The sequence below is a fragment of the Oncorhynchus mykiss genome, chromosome 5 (genome assembly GCF_057628025.1).
Source record: "Oncorhynchus mykiss isolate SJ-2025 chromosome 5, ASM5762802v1, whole genome shotgun sequence".
Lineage (NCBI taxonomy): Eukaryota > Metazoa > Chordata > Actinopteri > Salmoniformes > Salmonidae > Oncorhynchus > Oncorhynchus mykiss.
This window is the reverse complement of record NC_143026.1, coordinates 90,785,409-90,803,011: the sequence shown is the minus strand read 5'-3', so window position 1 is coordinate 90,803,011 and position 17,603 is coordinate 90,785,409. Positions and strand designations below refer to the sequence as shown.

The 17,603-nt window shown below is 45.4% G+C and overlaps 1 protein-coding gene across 3 annotated transcripts in view; it reads left to right on the top strand.

The window, feature by feature from the left end:
- The window catches only part of LOC100135870 (insulin receptor), a 178,037-nt gene that overhangs the window by 109,993 nt on the left and 50,441 nt on the right, over positions 1–17,603 (top strand). For all 3 annotated transcript variants that reach the window (XM_036978849.2, XM_036978848.2, XM_090236342.1), the window contains exon 3: positions 11,516–11,840. In XM_036978849.2, the coding sequence (XP_036834744.1) occupies positions 11,516–11,840 (325 nt within the window). The remainder of the gene's footprint in view (positions 1–11,515; positions 11,841–17,603) is intronic.

Sequence of the window (17,603 nt, the reverse complement as noted above, 5' to 3'; positions counted from 1 at the left end):
CACTGCACCACTACGGAACACACCGCACTGCACCACTACGGAACACACCGCACTGCACCACTACGGAACACACCGCACTGCACCACTACGGAACACACCGCACTGCACCACTACGGAACACACCGCACTGCACCACTACGGAACACACCGCACTGCACCACTACGGAACACACCGCACTGCACCACTACGGAACACACCGCACTGCACCACTACGGAACACACCGTACTGCACCACTACGGAACACACCGCACTGCACCACTACAGAACACACCGCACTGCACCACTACGGAACACACCGCACTGCACCACTACGGAACACACCGCACTGCACCACTACGGAACACACCGCACTGCACCACTACGGAACACACCATGATCTAGTTTACACACCGCTACAGCACGTATTGTCACGGGCAGTGTTATTGGGATTCGTTACTTTAAAAAGTAATCTAGTACATTTGACTGGATAGATTTAATTAACAAAAGTAATCTCGTGACTCAAAACAAAAACAACAAAAAAAATCGCTGTGAATTCAAAATGTAATTCCATAATTTGATAAGTCATTTCTTTGATTGTGACTTATTTCAGTGCATTAACCTAGCATGTCTAGGATTTATCTAACATAGTTTGCATTCGCACCGCTGTCCGTTAATGCGCCGGTTGTTAGATTTTTGATGTCGGGCGTTTGAAATCGGCCTTGTTGTGACTTGATTACCGTTATTTAATGGCTTTAATATAGATATATTTATTTTTTCGTAAAGCTGCCTTGAATGTTTATGGACAATATTTAATTGATGCGTTAGATTTATAGATTTATCTCCTCCATGTTGTCAGTATCAGGGCTGGGCAATATATCAAATTCATTTGTTTCATTGAAATGTATGTTTTAGCGCAATTTTTCCAAATATCTATATTTTTTTTATCTAAATTTTTTATTAGTGTTTATGTCCGATGGTCTTTTTCGTCTCTTCTCCTTCGCTCCTGCTGTGACTGTGCACCTTCCCATTTATACAAAGACACCACGCCCCACCACACCCCACACGCCATGCCACACGCCATGCCACACACCATGCCCCGCCCCCACGCCATGCCCCTTCCCCCCACATGCCATGCCCCCACGCCATACTCTACACCACGTCTCCCACGCCATACACCACACACCATGCCCCCCCCCCCCCCACACACCACGTCCCCCACGCCATACACCACGCTGCCTCCCCCTGCTACTCACAACAGCATAGAGGAAGAAGTGATGTCTCATATCTGACAAGCGGTTTCAACTCGTTATTTGAGTTTGGGTGTAACAGAATCGGTCTTATGGACACCAAACCCACATTAGGACATTATTTTACTGTAATAGAGAAGAAGTTTACTTTTCAATCGATACCCTTTTTATGTCTCAACTTCTCAAATTGCGAGCAGAGTAAACACTACTAAAAATGGGAGTATTAATGAATATTCATTATGGAAAATTGGATGCTCAGTGTCGTGGAATATTCTAATCAAGTGAGAGACGCTTTGTAATTTCTTCAAAATTTCTTCTTCATCTTTTATTTAATTATTGCAATAATGAAACTGTCCACTCTACACTCTTGAGTGTTTTGCCGAGAGCGTAACCTTACAGACAATGTAGAGTTCTTATATAGTAGATGACAAAATGCTTCTTCATGGCTGGTTCCACCCCTCCCATGCAGATCGGGGGGCACCATAAGTCACCGCGGGTTCATCATGTAGTTATTTGCACCTGGTGTTCAACTCCCAACCCGACTTAGTTTCCCAGATGCAAGAATGATTAGAAACAATAATAATTTTTGTTCTCCTCCTCCAGGCTATCTCTACCTCGGGTCACACCCACCACATCTAGTCTATGGAATGCAGTCTTTTATATTTTATCACCGAGTCAACTGTCAGCTCAAGCCCAGAGGCCCAACTCAGTCCCATAGCCACTGATGAGAGAGTACTCATCAAAGCTATTCGATGCATAAACACTATTAGAACATAATCTTGTAAATTTTCTCCCACATCAGTTTGTCACCCACGGCGTTACGGTACCGTGTACCCCTAGCAGCATTTTATCCAAAGACTTTTATACTTGCTGTCTAGTCTGTGTTTTCTACATGTGCAATAAGCATAAAACACAAGTAGGCCTATAAAAGGAAATGTGAACTCGTTCTCATTCTGAGAAATAAGGTAGGCCAGTTGATTTCAACATCTGAACAAAGTCGACACGCCAGCATGCTGTTCAAACAGTCGGAGACGGACAGAAGGGTGTGTTCATAACAATTCAACTGTTCTAGCTAGTAAATAGATCAAATTGACTAAACTCTAAATGTAAAAAATTTGCTGGCTTCTCACGAGCTTGTCGGCTTGAGAGATTGTTTATGAGACCTGTTAAAATTCCTGCTGCAAGAAGTTAGTCTTTAAAATAAAAAATGATATACACTGCTCAAAAAAAATAAAGGGAACACTTAAACAACACAATGTAACTCCAAGTCAATCACACTTCTGTGAAATCAAACTGTCCACTTAGGAAGCAACACTGATTGACAATACATTTCACATGCTGTTGTGCAAATGGAATAGACAACTGGTGGAAATTATAGGCATTTAGCAAGACACCCCCAATAAAGGAGTGGTTCTGCAGGTGGGGACCACAGACCACTTCTCAGTTCCTATGCTTCCTGGCTGATGTTTTGGTCACTTTTGAATGCTGGCGGTGCTTTCACTCTAGTGGTAGCATGAGACGGAGTCTACAACCCACACAAGTTGCTCAGGTAATGCAGCTCATCCAGGATGGCACATCAATGCGAGCTGTGGCAAGAAGGTTTGCTGTGTCTGTCAGCGTAGTGTCCAGAGCATGGAGGCGCTACCAGGAGACAGGCCAGTACATCAGGAGATGTGGAGGAGGCCATAGGAGGGCCTCAACCCAGCAGCAGGACCGCTACCTCTGCCTTTGTGAAAGGAGGAGCAGGAGAAGCACTGCCAGAGCCCTGCAAAATGACCTTAAGCAGGCCACAAATGTGCATGTGTCTGCTCAAACGGTCAGAAACAGACTCCATGAGGGTGGTATGAAGGCCCGACGTCCACAGGTGGGGGTTGTGCTTACAGCCCAACACCGTGCAGGACGTTTGGCATTTGCCAGAGAACACCAAGATTGGCAAATTCGCCACTGGCGCCCTGTGCTCTTCACAGATGAAAGCAGGTTCACACTGAGACGCCGTGGAGAACGTTCTGCTGCCTGCAACATCCTCCAGCATGACCTGTTTGGCGGTGGGTCAGTCATGGTGTGGGGTGGCATTTCTCCATGTGCTCGCCAGAGGTAGCCTGACTGCCATTAGGTACCGAGATGAGATCCTCAGACCCCTTGTGAGACCATATGCTGGTGCGGTTGGCCCTTGGTTCCTCCTAATGCAAGACAATGCTAGACGGATTGGCCCGCCCGTTCCCCAGACCTGAATCTAATTGAGCACATCTGGGACATCATGTCTCGCTCCATCCACCAACGCCACGTTGCACCACAGACTGTCCAGGAGTTGGCGGATGCTTTAGTCCAGGTCTGGGAGGAGATCCCTCAGGAGACCATCCGCCACCTCATCAGGAGCATGCCCAGGCGTTGTAGGGAGGTCATACAGGCACGTGGAGGCCACACACACTACTGAGCCTCATTTTGACTTGTTTTAAGGACATGACATCAAAGTTGGATCAGCCTGTAGTGTGGTTTTCCACTTTAATTTTGAGTGTGACTCCAAATCCAGACCTCCATGGGTTGATACATTTTTATTTATTTTTTTACAATTTTTTTACCCCTTTTTCTCCCCAATTTCGTGGTATCCCAGTTGTTGTAGTAGCTACTATCTTGTCTCATCGCTACAACTCCCGTACGGGCTCGGGAGAGACGAAGGTTGAAAGTCATGCGTCCTCCGATACACAACCCAACCAGCCGCACTGCTTCTTAACACAGCGCACATCCAACCCGGAAGCCAGCCGCACCAATGTGTCGGAGGATACACCGTGCACCTGGCAACAAAAGTTCTGAACCTTTATCTTTAATTTACAATGAGAATATCATTTTTTTATTATAGTATTATTGATTGATTATGACTTTTCAAATCACCCCGCAGTACTATTTGGAGAGTTAGCTCTAGGTAAATGTTGCAATTCTTTTGTCATTCCTGAATCTGCGAACAAAAACAAGCTATATATGGACAGTGCGAAAACAAATTATCTAATGATTGATTGTCTCTTTGTAGCAAAAATCTGCAGTGCTGGGATGGTTGTATCCCCCATATACAGTACCAGTCAAAGGTTTGGACACAACTACTCATTCCAGGAGTCGCGAGTGCGCGATGAGACCGGCCGGCCAAACCCTCCCTAACCCCGACGACGCTGGGCCAATTGTGCGTCGCCCCATGGGCCTCCCGGTCGCGACCGGCTGCGACAGAGCCTGGGCTCGAACCCAGAATCTCTGGTGGCACAGCTAGCACTGCGATGCAGTGCCTTAGACCACTGCGCCACCCGGGAGGCCCCGAGTTTTTCTTTGTTTGTAATTTTTTTTTTTTACTTTGTAGAATAATAGTGATAATAGTGCACCACTACGGAACACACCGCACTGCACCACTACGGAACACACCATGATCTAGTTTACACACCGCTACAGCACGTATTGTCACGGGCAGTGTTATTGGGATTCGTTACTTTAAAAAGTAATCTAGTACATTTGACTGGATAGATTTAATTAACAAAAGTAATCTCGTGACTCAAAACAAAAACAACAAAAAAAATCGCTGTGAATTCAAAATGTAATTCCATAATTTGATAAGTCATTTCTTTGATTGTGACTTATTTCAGTGCATTAACCTAGCATGTCTAGGATTTATCTAACATAGTTTGCATTCGCACCGCTGTCCGTTAATGCGCCGGTTGTTAGATTTTTGATGTCGGGCGTTTGAAATCGGCCTTGTTGTGACTTGATTACCGTTATTTAATGGCTTTAATATAGATATATTTATTTTTTCGTAAAGCTGCCTTGAATGTTTATGGACAATATTTAATTGATGCGTTAGATTTATAGATTTATCTCCTCCATGTTGTCAGTATCAGGGCTGGGCAATATATCAAATTCATTTGTTTCATTGAAATGTATGTTTTAGCGCAATTTTTCCAAATATCTATATTTTTTTTATCTAAATTTTTTATTAGTGTTTATGTCCGATGGTCTTTTTCGTCTCTTCTCCTTCGCTCCTGCTGTGACTGTGCACCTTCCCATTTATACAAAGACACCACGCCCCACCACACCCCACACGCCATGCCACACGCCATGCCACACACCATGCCCCGCCCCCACGCCATGCCCCTTCCCCCCACATGCCATGCCCCCACGCCATACTCTACACCACGTCTCCCACGCCATACACCACACACCATGCCCCCCCCCCCCCCACACACCACGTCCCCCACGCCATACACCACGCTGCCTCCCCCTGCTACTCACAACAGCATAGAGGAAGAAGTGATGTCTCATATCTGACAAGCGGTTTCAACTCGTTATTTGAGTTTGGGTGTAACAGAATCGGTCTTATGGACACCAAACCCACATTAGGACATTATTTTACTGTAATAGAGAAGAAGTTTACTTTTCAATCGATACCCTTTTTATGTCTCAACTTCTCAAATTGCGAGCAGAGTAAACACTACTAAAAATGGGAGTATTAATGAATATTCATTATGGAAAATTGGATGCTCAGTGTCGTGGAATATTCTAATCAAGTGAGAGACGCTTTGTAATTTCTTCAAAATTTCTTCTTCATCTTTTATTTAATTATTGCAATAATGAAACTGTCCACTCTACACTCTTGAGTGTTTTGCCGAGAGCGTAACCTTACAGACAATGTAGAGTTCTTATATAGTAGATGACAAAATGCTTCTTCATGGCTGGTTCCACCCCTCCCATGCAGATCGGGGGGCACCATAAGTCACCGCGGGTTCATCATGTAGTTATTTGCACCTGGTGTTCAACTCCCAACCCGACTTAGTTTCCCAGATGCAAGAATGATTAGAAACAATAATAATTTTTGTTCTCCTCCTCCAGGCTATCTCTACCTCGGGTCACACCCACCACATCTAGTCTATGGAATGCAGTCTTTTATATTTTATCACCGAGTCAACTGTCAGCTCAAGCCCAGAGGCCCAACTCAGTCCCATAGCCACTGATGAGAGAGTACTCATCAAAGCTATTCGATGCATAAACACTATTAGAACATAATCTTGTAAATTTTCTCCCACATCAGTTTGTCACCCACGGCGTTACGGTACCGTGTACCCCTAGCAGCATTTTATCCAAAGACTTTTATACTTGCTGTCTAGTCTGTGTTTTCTACATGTGCAATAAGCATAAAACACAAGTAGGCCTATAAAAGGAAATGTGAACTCGTTCTCATTCTGAGAAATAAGGTAGGCCAGTTGATTTCAACATCTGAACAAAGTCGACACGCCAGCATGCTGTTCAAACAGTCGGAGACGGACAGAAGGGTGTGTTCATAACAATTCAACTGTTCTAGCTAGTAAATAGATCAAATTGACTAAACTCTAAATGTAAAAAATTTGCTGGCTTCTCACGAGCTTGTCGGCTTGAGAGATTGTTTATGAGACCTGTTAAAATTCCTGCTGCAAGAAGTTAGTCTTTAAAATAAAAAATGATATACACTGCTCAAAAAAAATAAAGGGAACACTTAAACAACACAATGTAACTCCAAGTCAATCACACTTCTGTGAAATCAAACTGTCCACTTAGGAAGCAACACTGATTGACAATACATTTCACATGCTGTTGTGCAAATGGAATAGACAACTGGTGGAAATTATAGGCATTTAGCAAGACACCCCCAATAAAGGAGTGGTTCTGCAGGTGGGGACCACAGACCACTTCTCAGTTCCTATGCTTCCTGGCTGATGTTTTGGTCACTTTTGAATGCTGGCGGTGCTTTCACTCTAGTGGTAGCATGAGACGGAGTCTACAACCCACACAAGTTGCTCAGGTAATGCAGCTCATCCAGGATGGCACATCAATGCGAGCTGTGGCAAGAAGGTTTGCTGTGTCTGTCAGCGTAGTGTCCAGAGCATGGAGGCGCTACCAGGAGACAGGCCAGTACATCAGGAGATGTGGAGGAGGCCATAGGAGGGCCTCAACCCAGCAGCAGGACCGCTACCTCTGCCTTTGTGAAAGGAGGAGCAGGAGAAGCACTGCCAGAGCCCTGCAAAATGACCTTAAGCAGGCCACAAATGTGCATGTGTCTGCTCAAACGGTCAGAAACAGACTCCATGAGGGTGGTATGAAGGCCCGACGTCCACAGGTGGGGGTTGTGCTTACAGCCCAACACCGTGCAGGACGTTTGGCATTTGCCAGAGAACACCAAGATTGGCAAATTCGCCACTGGCGCCCTGTGCTCTTCACAGATGAAAGCAGGTTCACACTGAGACGCCGTGGAGAACGTTCTGCTGCCTGCAACATCCTCCAGCATGACCTGTTTGGCGGTGGGTCAGTCATGGTGTGGGGTGGCATTTCTCCATGTGCTCGCCAGAGGTAGCCTGACTGCCATTAGGTACCGAGATGAGATCCTCAGACCCCTTGTGAGACCATATGCTGGTGCGGTTGGCCCTTGGTTCCTCCTAATGCAAGACAATGCTAGACGGATTGGCCCGCCCGTTCCCCAGACCTGAATCTAATTGAGCACATCTGGGACATCATGTCTCGCTCCATCCACCAACGCCACGTTGCACCACAGACTGTCCAGGAGTTGGCGGATGCTTTAGTCCAGGTCTGGGAGGAGATCCCTCAGGAGACCATCCGCCACCTCATCAGGAGCATGCCCAGGCGTTGTAGGGAGGTCATACAGGCACGTGGAGGCCACACACACTACTGAGCCTCATTTTGACTTGTTTTAAGGACATGACATCAAAGTTGGATCAGCCTGTAGTGTGGTTTTCCACTTTAATTTTGAGTGTGACTCCAAATCCAGACCTCCATGGGTTGATACATTTTTATTTATTTTTTTACAATTTTTTTACCCCTTTTTCTCCCCAATTTCGTGGTATCCCAGTTGTTGTAGTAGCTACTATCTTGTCTCATCGCTACAACTCCCGTACGGGCTCGGGAGAGACGAAGGTTGAAAGTCATGCGTCCTCCGATACACAACCCAACCAGCCGCACTGCTTCTTAACACAGCGCACATCCAACCCGGAAGCCAGCCGCACCAATGTGTCGGAGGATACACCGTGCACCTGGCAACAAAAGTTCTGAACCTTTATCTTTAATTTACAATGAGAATATCATTTTTTTATTATAGTATTATTGATTGATTATGACTTTTCAAATCACCCCGCAGTACTATTTGGAGAGTTAGCTCTAGGTAAATGTTGCAATTCTTTTGTCATTCCTGAATCTGCGAACAAAAACAAGCTATATATGGACAGTGCGAAAACAAATTATCTAATGATTGATTGTCTCTTTGTAGCAAAAATCTGCAGTGCTGGGATGGTTGTATCCCCCATATACAGTACCAGTCAAAGGTTTGGACACAACTACTCATTCCAGGAGTCGCGAGTGCGCGATGAGACCGGCCGGCCAAACCCTCCCTAACCCCGACGACGCTGGGCCAATTGTGCGTCGCCCCATGGGCCTCCCGGTCGCGACCGGCTGCGACAGAGCCTGGGCTCGAACCCAGAATCTCTGGTGGCACAGCTAGCACTGCGATGCAGTGCCTTAGACCACTGCGCCACCCGGGAGGCCCCGAGTTTTTCTTTGTTTGTAATTTTTTTTTTTTACTTTGTAGAATAATAGTGAAAACATCAGAACTATGAAATAACACATATGTAATCATGTAGTAACAAAAAAGGATTAAACAAATCAAAATCTATTTTATATTTGAGGTTCTTCAAAGTAGCCCCCCTTTGCCTTGATGACACCTTTGCACACTCTTGGCATTCTCTCAACCAGTGTCATGTGGTAGTCACCTGGAATGCATTTCAATTAACAGATGGGACTAGTTAAAAGTACATTTGTGGAATTTGAGCCAATCAGTGGTGTTTTGACAAGGTAGGGGTGGTATACAGAAGATGGCCCTATTTGGTAAAATACCAAGTCCATATTATGGCAAGAACAGCTCAAATAAGCAAAGAGAAACTACAGTCCATTACTTTAAGACATGGTCAGTCAATCTGGAAAATTTCAAGAACTTCTTCAAGTTCAGTTGTAAAACCATCAAGCGCTATGATGAAACTGGCTCTCACGAGGACCGCCACAGGAAAGGAAGACCCAGAGTTACCTCTGCTGCAGAGGATAAGTTAATTAGTTAACAGCCTCAGAAATTGCAGCCTAAATAAATGCTTCAGAGTTCAAGTAACACTCATCTCAACATCAACTGTTCAGAGGAGATTGCGTGAATCAGGCCTTCATGGTCGAATTGCTGCTAAGAAACCACTACTAAAGGACACCAATAAGAAGAAGAGACTAGCTTGAGCCAAGAAACACAAGCAATGCACATTAGACTGGTGGAAATCTGTTCTTTGGTCTGATGAGTCCAAATTTGAGATTTTTAGTTCCAACCGCCGTTTTTTGTGAGATGCAGAGTAGGTGAACAGATGATCCACCATGAAGCATGGAGGAGGGGGTGTGATAGTGTGGGGGTGCTTTGCTGGTGACACTGTCAGTGGTTTATTTCGAATTCAAGGCACAGTTAACAGCATGGTTACCACAGCATTCTGCAGCAATATGCCATCCCATCTGGTTTGGGCTTAGTGGGACTATCATTTGTTTTTCAACAGGACAATGACCCAAAACACACCTCCAGGCTGTGTCAGGGCTATTTGACCAAGGAGGGTGATGGCGACGTCAATCACCCAACGTCAACCCAATTGAGATGGTTTGGGATGAGTTGGACCGCAGGGTGAAGGAAAAGCAGCCAAAAACTTCTCAGCATATGTGGGAGCAACTTCAAGGCTGTTGGAAAAGCATTCCAGGTGAAGCTGGTTGAGAGAATGCCAAGAGTGTGCAGAGCTGTCATCAAGGCAAAGGGTGTCAACTTTGAATAATCTAAAATATATTTTGATTTGTTTAACGCTTTTGGTTACTACAATGATTCTATGTGTTATTTCATACTTTTGATGTCTTCACTATTATTCTACAATGTTTTTAATCCAGCATCGTTTTGTGTATCAGTTCTTAAACCATGTGCCATGGAATATCTCTTCCCAACTATTTTTACAATCAAAGTTAGTCATTATTAGTGAATGTGCGTTATTATGCATGGTTCTGATTTAAATTAGTAACAACAAGGGCATTTTCATAGCCAGACTGTAAAGCCAGATCAGTGAGTATTGGCTAAAGCAGGGTTAACCCCCTTGAGTCGATTTGGTATGTCAATCTTAAGTAAAGTACCCCAAAAAAATCTCAACAACTACTGTATACACACACAAGTGTAAAGGAATGAATAAGAATATGTACATAAAAATGTACATTAATCCAGATTTAAAGTCTGTCAGTTTAAGCTTGAGATATCTGACTTTGTGGGGTAAAGTGGAATGTTTATCCTCTCAGACACTCTCGTAAAGAAAACCTAAAGTAAAGGAGCTTTAAGTTGTGTAACTAACGGAGATCTGAAAGTCCTGCTATAGATGTGGTAGTTGGAACTGTGAGCCAACTTGTTTTTTTGACCATCTCTGTTTATGAGCTGGTTGTGTCCAAGCCTGACCCGAGGCTGCACTGCGGTGGGTTATTTTTAGAGTGGCTGGGGACCAGGACCAGGGACAGGAGCTACTGTAGCAGGAGTTCTGACTGTGAACTAGGTCATTGTTAGAAGGGGTCATCCCACCAGGCAGGTTGCTATAGGTTACTGGGAGTCAAGCCAGCCCAGTTCGGCAAGAAGGAGGAATACGGTCGTCCTTTATGTGCTGATGACCGGCCGTGCTGAGACCCCCATGTATTGTGACAGTTGAACCCAGCCAGATCCCCTCTCTCCCCTGCTCACCGAACGCGCAGAACGACACAGAGCTTTGCTACAGCAGCCTCTCCAATCCCCTCACTTTGTTCTGCCTGTTTCCATTTTGTCTGAGGTGTTTGTCACCGTCTGGGGGTGTCTGTCTCCACGGCGGGCCGCGGTTCAACACCGGTGGACCGGAGGACTCCCAGCAGTGCACTTTGGGAAGGCTGTCTAGAACTTTAGCTGAGATCCATTGGTGGTTTCCGGATGTTTCTAGCTAGTTTTTGATGAAAGTGCAGAGCTGTATTTGTCCAATAGGAGTGAAATGACAAGCTGAATGGCTAAGGGAAACACACTGACCTATTTGATCCAGATGTTAGTTTTATCTACAGTCCAATCTGATACAAGACTGAACTCCGACAGCTTTACACTGAGGATTGTACAAATGTTTTCCTCCTGTATTGAGTTTTGAATTCTTACCATCATCCCCCTCTCTCTCACTCTCCTCCCATCCCTGCCCCCCCTCCCTCCCTCCACAGTGTGTCCCTCCACCTGCAAACATCGGGCCTGTACCCATCATGGCCACTGCTGCCACGACCAGTGCCTGGGAGGTTGCTCGGAGGCAGGCAACGCCAGCCGCTGTGTTGCATGCCAGAAGTTCCAGCACCAGGACACCTGTGTGGACCGCTGTCCCCAGGGATACTACACCTTCAAGGGCTGGCGCTGCGTCTCTCTCTCCTTCTGTCAGGACCTCCACAACCAGTGCAAGAACGGGAAGGGCAACGACTGCCACGAGTACGTCATCCACAACGGAGCCTGCATCCCAGAATGCCCCTCAGGATATACCACCATCAACTCTACTAGGTAAGTCTCCGATATATAACATGGCCACATATACCACTATCAACTCTACTCCGTAAGCCTCCGATATATAGCATGGCCACATATACCACTATCAACTCTACTCCGTAAGTCTCCGATATATAACATGACAGCCATATACCACCATCAACTCGACTCCGTAAGTCTCCGATATAGAACATTGACAGCCATAGACCACCATCAACTCGACTCCGTAAGTCTCCGATATATAACATGACAGCCATAGACCACCATCAACTCTACTACGTAAGTCTTAGGTATACAGTTCCTTCAGAAAATATTCATAACCCTATGACTCATTCACATTTTTCTTGTTACAGCCTGATTCAAAATTGATGAACTATTTATTTTCCGCCCATCTATACACAATACTCCATAATGACCCAGTGAAAACATGTTTTTAGAATTTATTTCAAATGGATTGAAAATGAAATACAGAAATATCTAAATTACATAAGTATTCACACCCCTGAGTCAATACTTTGCAGAATCAACTTTGCCAGCGATTACAGCTGTGAGTCTTTCTTTGTAAGTCTCTAAAGAGCTTTCCACACCTGGATTGTGCAACATTTGCCCATTATTCTTTTCTAAATTCTTTCAGCTCTGTCAAATCAGTGGTTGATCATTGCTAGATAACCATATATTTTGAAGTAGATTTAAGTCAAAACTGTAACTTGGACACTCAGGAACATTCACAGTCTTCTTGGTAAGCAACTCCAATGTAGATTTGGCCTTGTGTTTTAGGTTTATTTATTTATTTATCCGTTATTTTACCAGGTAAGTTGACTGAGAACACGTTCTCATTTGCATCAACGACCTGGAGAATAGTTACAGGAGGAATGAGCCAATTGTAAACTGGGGATTATTAGGTGACCGTGATGGTTTGAGGGCATGATTGGGAATTTAGCCAGGACACCGGGATTAACATCCCATCCGAAAGACGGCACCCTACACAGGGCAGTGTGGTATGGGTGGTATGCTGCTGGCAAAGGTTATTGTCCTGCTGAAAGGTGAATTCATCCCCAGGTGTCTGGTAGAAAGCAAGACTGAACCAGGTTTTCCTCTTGGACTTTGCCTGTGCTTAGCTCCATTCCTGGATACTAAGATGGCTCCGATAGACATGGCCTCCTTGTTTGAGGATTATAGCAACTTTGCTGTATTAAGTTTTTTTTTGTTATTTCTCGTGTTATTAGCCCAGAACTTTCTTTGCATTATTACATACAACCAGAACGAGCTTTTAGATATCAGAGAGGTGGTATACGACTTTCCTGAATTGGATCCTTTGTTCGTATCTTCCAAGGCGATTTGAACTTATCCCAGAGGCTGCTCCAAGACATCACCGCCGGAGAAGAGGTATTCGGAGTGGACTTTGTCCGACTAAGGAGGCGCGCACACCGTCCACCGCTTCCGAGTACATTACTCGCTAATGTTCAGACTCTGGATAATAAAGTAGACGAGCTCAGGGCGAGGATCTCCTTTCAGAGAGACATCGGGGACTGTAACATACTCTGTTTCACGGAATCATGTCTCACTCCGGATATACTGTCCCAGTCCATACAGCCAGCTGGGTGTTCAATACATTGTGTGGATCGGAATAAAGAATTCTCCGGGAAGAAGAAAGGCGGAGGTGTATGTTTCATGATTAACTACTCATGGTGTGATTGTGGTAACAGAAACTCAATTCCTTTTGTTCACCCAACATAGGATACCTTGCAATCAAATGCCGACCTCATTACCTCCCTAGAGAATTTTCTTCTGTTATTGTCACGGCTGTGTATATTCCCCCTCAAGCCGATACCACAATGGCTCTCAAGGAACTACACTGGACTTGTGCAAACTGGAAACTGCATATCCTGAAGCCACATTTATTATAGCCGGAGACTTTAATACAGCAAATCTCTTCCGAAGTTCTATCAACACATCGCCTGCGGTTCTCACGATTCAAAACTCTCATTGTTAGTCACCCTACCGTGATGGCTACAAGGCCCTCCCCCAACCCCTCTTCCTATAGTAAAAAAATCAAATAGGAAGTACCCGTGCTAAGGTCTATTCAACGCTAGTCTGACCAATCGTAATCCATGCTTCAAGACTGTTTTTATCACTTGGACTGGGACATATTCCGGGTTGCTTCTGAGAATAAGACTGACACAGTGACAGAGTTAATCAGAAAGTGTATGATGTTTGTTCCCACTGTGACGATTTTAAAACCTATCCAAACCAAAAACCGTGGACAGATGGTAGCATACACGCAAAACTGAAACCACCGCATTTAACCACGGCATGGGGACTGAGAATATGATCGAATACCAACAGTCCAGGCCCTTCTTATGCCAATCAAACAGTCAAAGCATAGTACAGAGACAAAGTGGAGTCACAATTCAATGGCTTAGACACGAGACGTATGTGTCAGGGACTACAGATAATTTGCATAAAGTGAAAACCAGCCACGTCGCTGACACAATGTCTTGCTCCCTGACAAGCTAAACACCCTCGCCCGCTTTGAGGATAACACAGGGCCGATGACACAAGCCGCTCCCAAGGACTGCATGCTCTTGTTCTCCATGGTCGACGTGAGTAAGACATTTAAACGTGTCAACCCAAGCAAGGCTGGCGGCCCAGACGGCATCCCTAGCCGCATCCTCAGAGCATGCACAGATCAGCTGGCTGGAGTGTTAACAGACATATTAAATCTCTCCCTATCCTAGTCTGTTGTCCCCACTTGCTTCAAAATGTCCACCATTGTTCCTGTTCCCAAGAAAGCTAAGGTAACTGAACTAAATGACTATCGCCCTGTAGCACTCACTTCTTTCATGATGAAGTGTTTTGAGAGGTTAGTTAAGGGTCATATCACTTCCACCTTAACCTAGACCCACTGAAATGTTCATACCATCCCAATAGATTCACGGATGATGCAATTTCCATTGCACTGCACACTGCCCTATCCCATCTGGACGAGAGAAATACCTATGTAAGAATGCTGTTCATTGACTACAGCTCAGCCTTCAACACCATAGTCCCCGGGAGTACACTGCCTGAACTCACAGCAGAGATGAGAAAGTTAACTGTTAAAATTCTGGCTGACCTCACAGCAGAGTTGTTAAAGTCACACCGGAGTTGAGATGAATAGGACAATAGAAGAGTTCAGAAACATCACACGTCTGTCTCGCTTTCTTATGTCCCCATGACCTGGCTAGGAAGTACAGTCCCTACTCTACACACACTCCTTACTGTACACTCCAGATCTCTGACTGACTGACTGACTGTAGGCCGGGCCGGGCCTCCTGGCCTGCTAATGGGCCGGGCTGAAGTGGTGTAACAACACCAGCCATGTGCCATGCTCTTATTTGACACCAGAGACTGTTCTCTTTGTGGCTCCGAGTGACTGTCCACCTGACGCTTTCACAGGAAACAGCAGGCTCTGGAACAGGAAGGGCACAGCGCATCTGTTGGGTTTCAATGGTCACCCTATTCCCTACTTAGTCCACCTCTTTTGACCGGGGCCCATAGGGCTCTGTTCAAAAGTAACTAGCCTATGTAAGGTACCATTTGGAATACGTTCTTGGACATTTGGCTTTATTTAGACAGTTAAGGCTCAGGAAGAGACTGGTTTAACAGAGACGAGAAGACGCAACGTCTTGCCAAAAGCCACACGCTGGCCCGTGATTGGTTGGTGTGTTGATCATATAGCTCAGTGTGTTTTGTAGGGAAGGCAGCAGGCTGGTCGAAGGGCGCTGTGGACTGAACATGTTGCTGAATGTGTTAGTCAGCGTCTCCAGTGTTTGCTGTGCTGTTTAGCTTTTTCCAGAGGAAAAAGAGGTCTGAGCGCTGGGCTAGTCGAGGGAAATGCCCACCGTCCAGATAGGGAAAGGTATAAATGGGTGTGTTTAGGAGGCAAACACCACACGCACTGGAAGTTCTGGAATGCACTCTCTCATACTGTACACCAGTGGGACCAAGTCACTATTATTTGAGTCACAAGCATGTCTCAAGTCATAAGGACCGAGTCTCAAGTCATAATCCCAAGTAGAACGGGTCAAGACTCGAATCAAGCCCTAGTTGTGCATTCTAAAGAGACGAGAAGTTTAAGTGAAGTCTCAAGTAAACTAAAAATCTATACATGCAACGACATGTTCAACTACAAATATTAGCCTGTTGATTGAGGCTACCGGGCCTTTTCATTATTTTGTCTGCAACACATTTGAATTAGCCCGTGTAACTGTAAAATAGGGACCTTGTAGCAGTGGTAAGGGCATGACATCAGCAGAAGGCAAGTTGACGTGCTCAGAGTGTAGATGTATTGACGTGTCTTGGTGATCCGATGGTGAAAGCGCCATATCATACTAAATATACACGTAGATTTACCAATAATGTACATGGGCAAAATCCCCAAAGAAATAGCCTCTGTATATGAGGTTTAATCTGTCCTATCTGAATGGACACCGCTATAGGGCAAGACTGTACAGCCACCCCCTTGAGAAACCAAATGAAATCTGTGTAACAGGAGCTCAAACAGATAGACCTACGCACTTGGCCCCTCAGGACTATACAATCACAACCAATAAACTGGTTCTACAATGTAGAAGGCAATTAATTACCACATCCGTTCTTACATTGGTACATTATTCTTAATCGGACTTCATGATTATTATTGATATTTCAACTCCATGCATACATGGAACAGTCATTTTCTCTTATTTAAAGTTGTGACTCGCGAGCGTGGAGCGCAGGAGCCTGTTTCTATGAACACTGAGGTGGATGCTCCTATTACAACAACAAAAAGGATAGCGACACAGACACACACTGAACCCCGACGTAACCCCGGGAAATATTATATATATATACACGTTGATTTAAATAAACACAGTTTCTACCCCATGAGTGTTACCAACGTCAACATGGCGCTCACTCCGAGCAGGGTAAGAAATGGTTGGTCTAAAATAAATGTATCGCCTATCAAACGTGAAACAGGGATGTCTATGTGTTGCAATAAACACATAGAGGTACAGGGATGGAATGATGAAAACATGAACAATTGTTGTAGTATTAGATGGATTAGAGATGTACTACATAGGACATATGAGTTTTGATAAACATGTGAAAGCAACAGCAAACATTTCAACAAGATAATAAAAAAAACTCTTCCCTTTGCGGGGTTTTGGACAGCGCAAGTGAAGAGCCACTCCGATGGCGCGTGTTCGCCACAGCAAGTGAAGAGCCACTCCGATGGCGCTTGTTCGCCACAGCAAGTGAAGAGCCACTCCAATGACGCGTCTTCGCCACAGCAAGTGAAGAGCCACTCGGATGGCTCGTCTTCGCCACAGCAAGTGAAGAGCCACTCGGATGGCTCGTCTTCGCCACAGCAAGTGAAGAGCCACTCCGATGACGCGTCTTCGCCACAGCAAGTGAAGAGCCACTCCGATGACTTGTCTTCGCCACAGCAAGTGAAGAGCCACTCCGATGACTTGTCTTCGCCACAGCAAGTGAAGAGCCACTCCGATGACTTGTCTTCGCCACAGCAAGTGAAGAGCCACTCGGATGGCTCGTCTTCGCCACAGCAAGTGAAGAGCCACTCGGATGGCTCGTCTTCGCCACAGCAAGTGAAGAGTCACTCGGATGGCTCGTCTTCGCCACAGCAAGTGAAGAGCCACTCGGATGGCTCGTCTTCGCCACAGCAAGTGAAGAGCCACTCCGATGACGCGTCTTCGCCACAGCAAGTGAAGAGCCACTCGGATGGCTCGTCTTCGC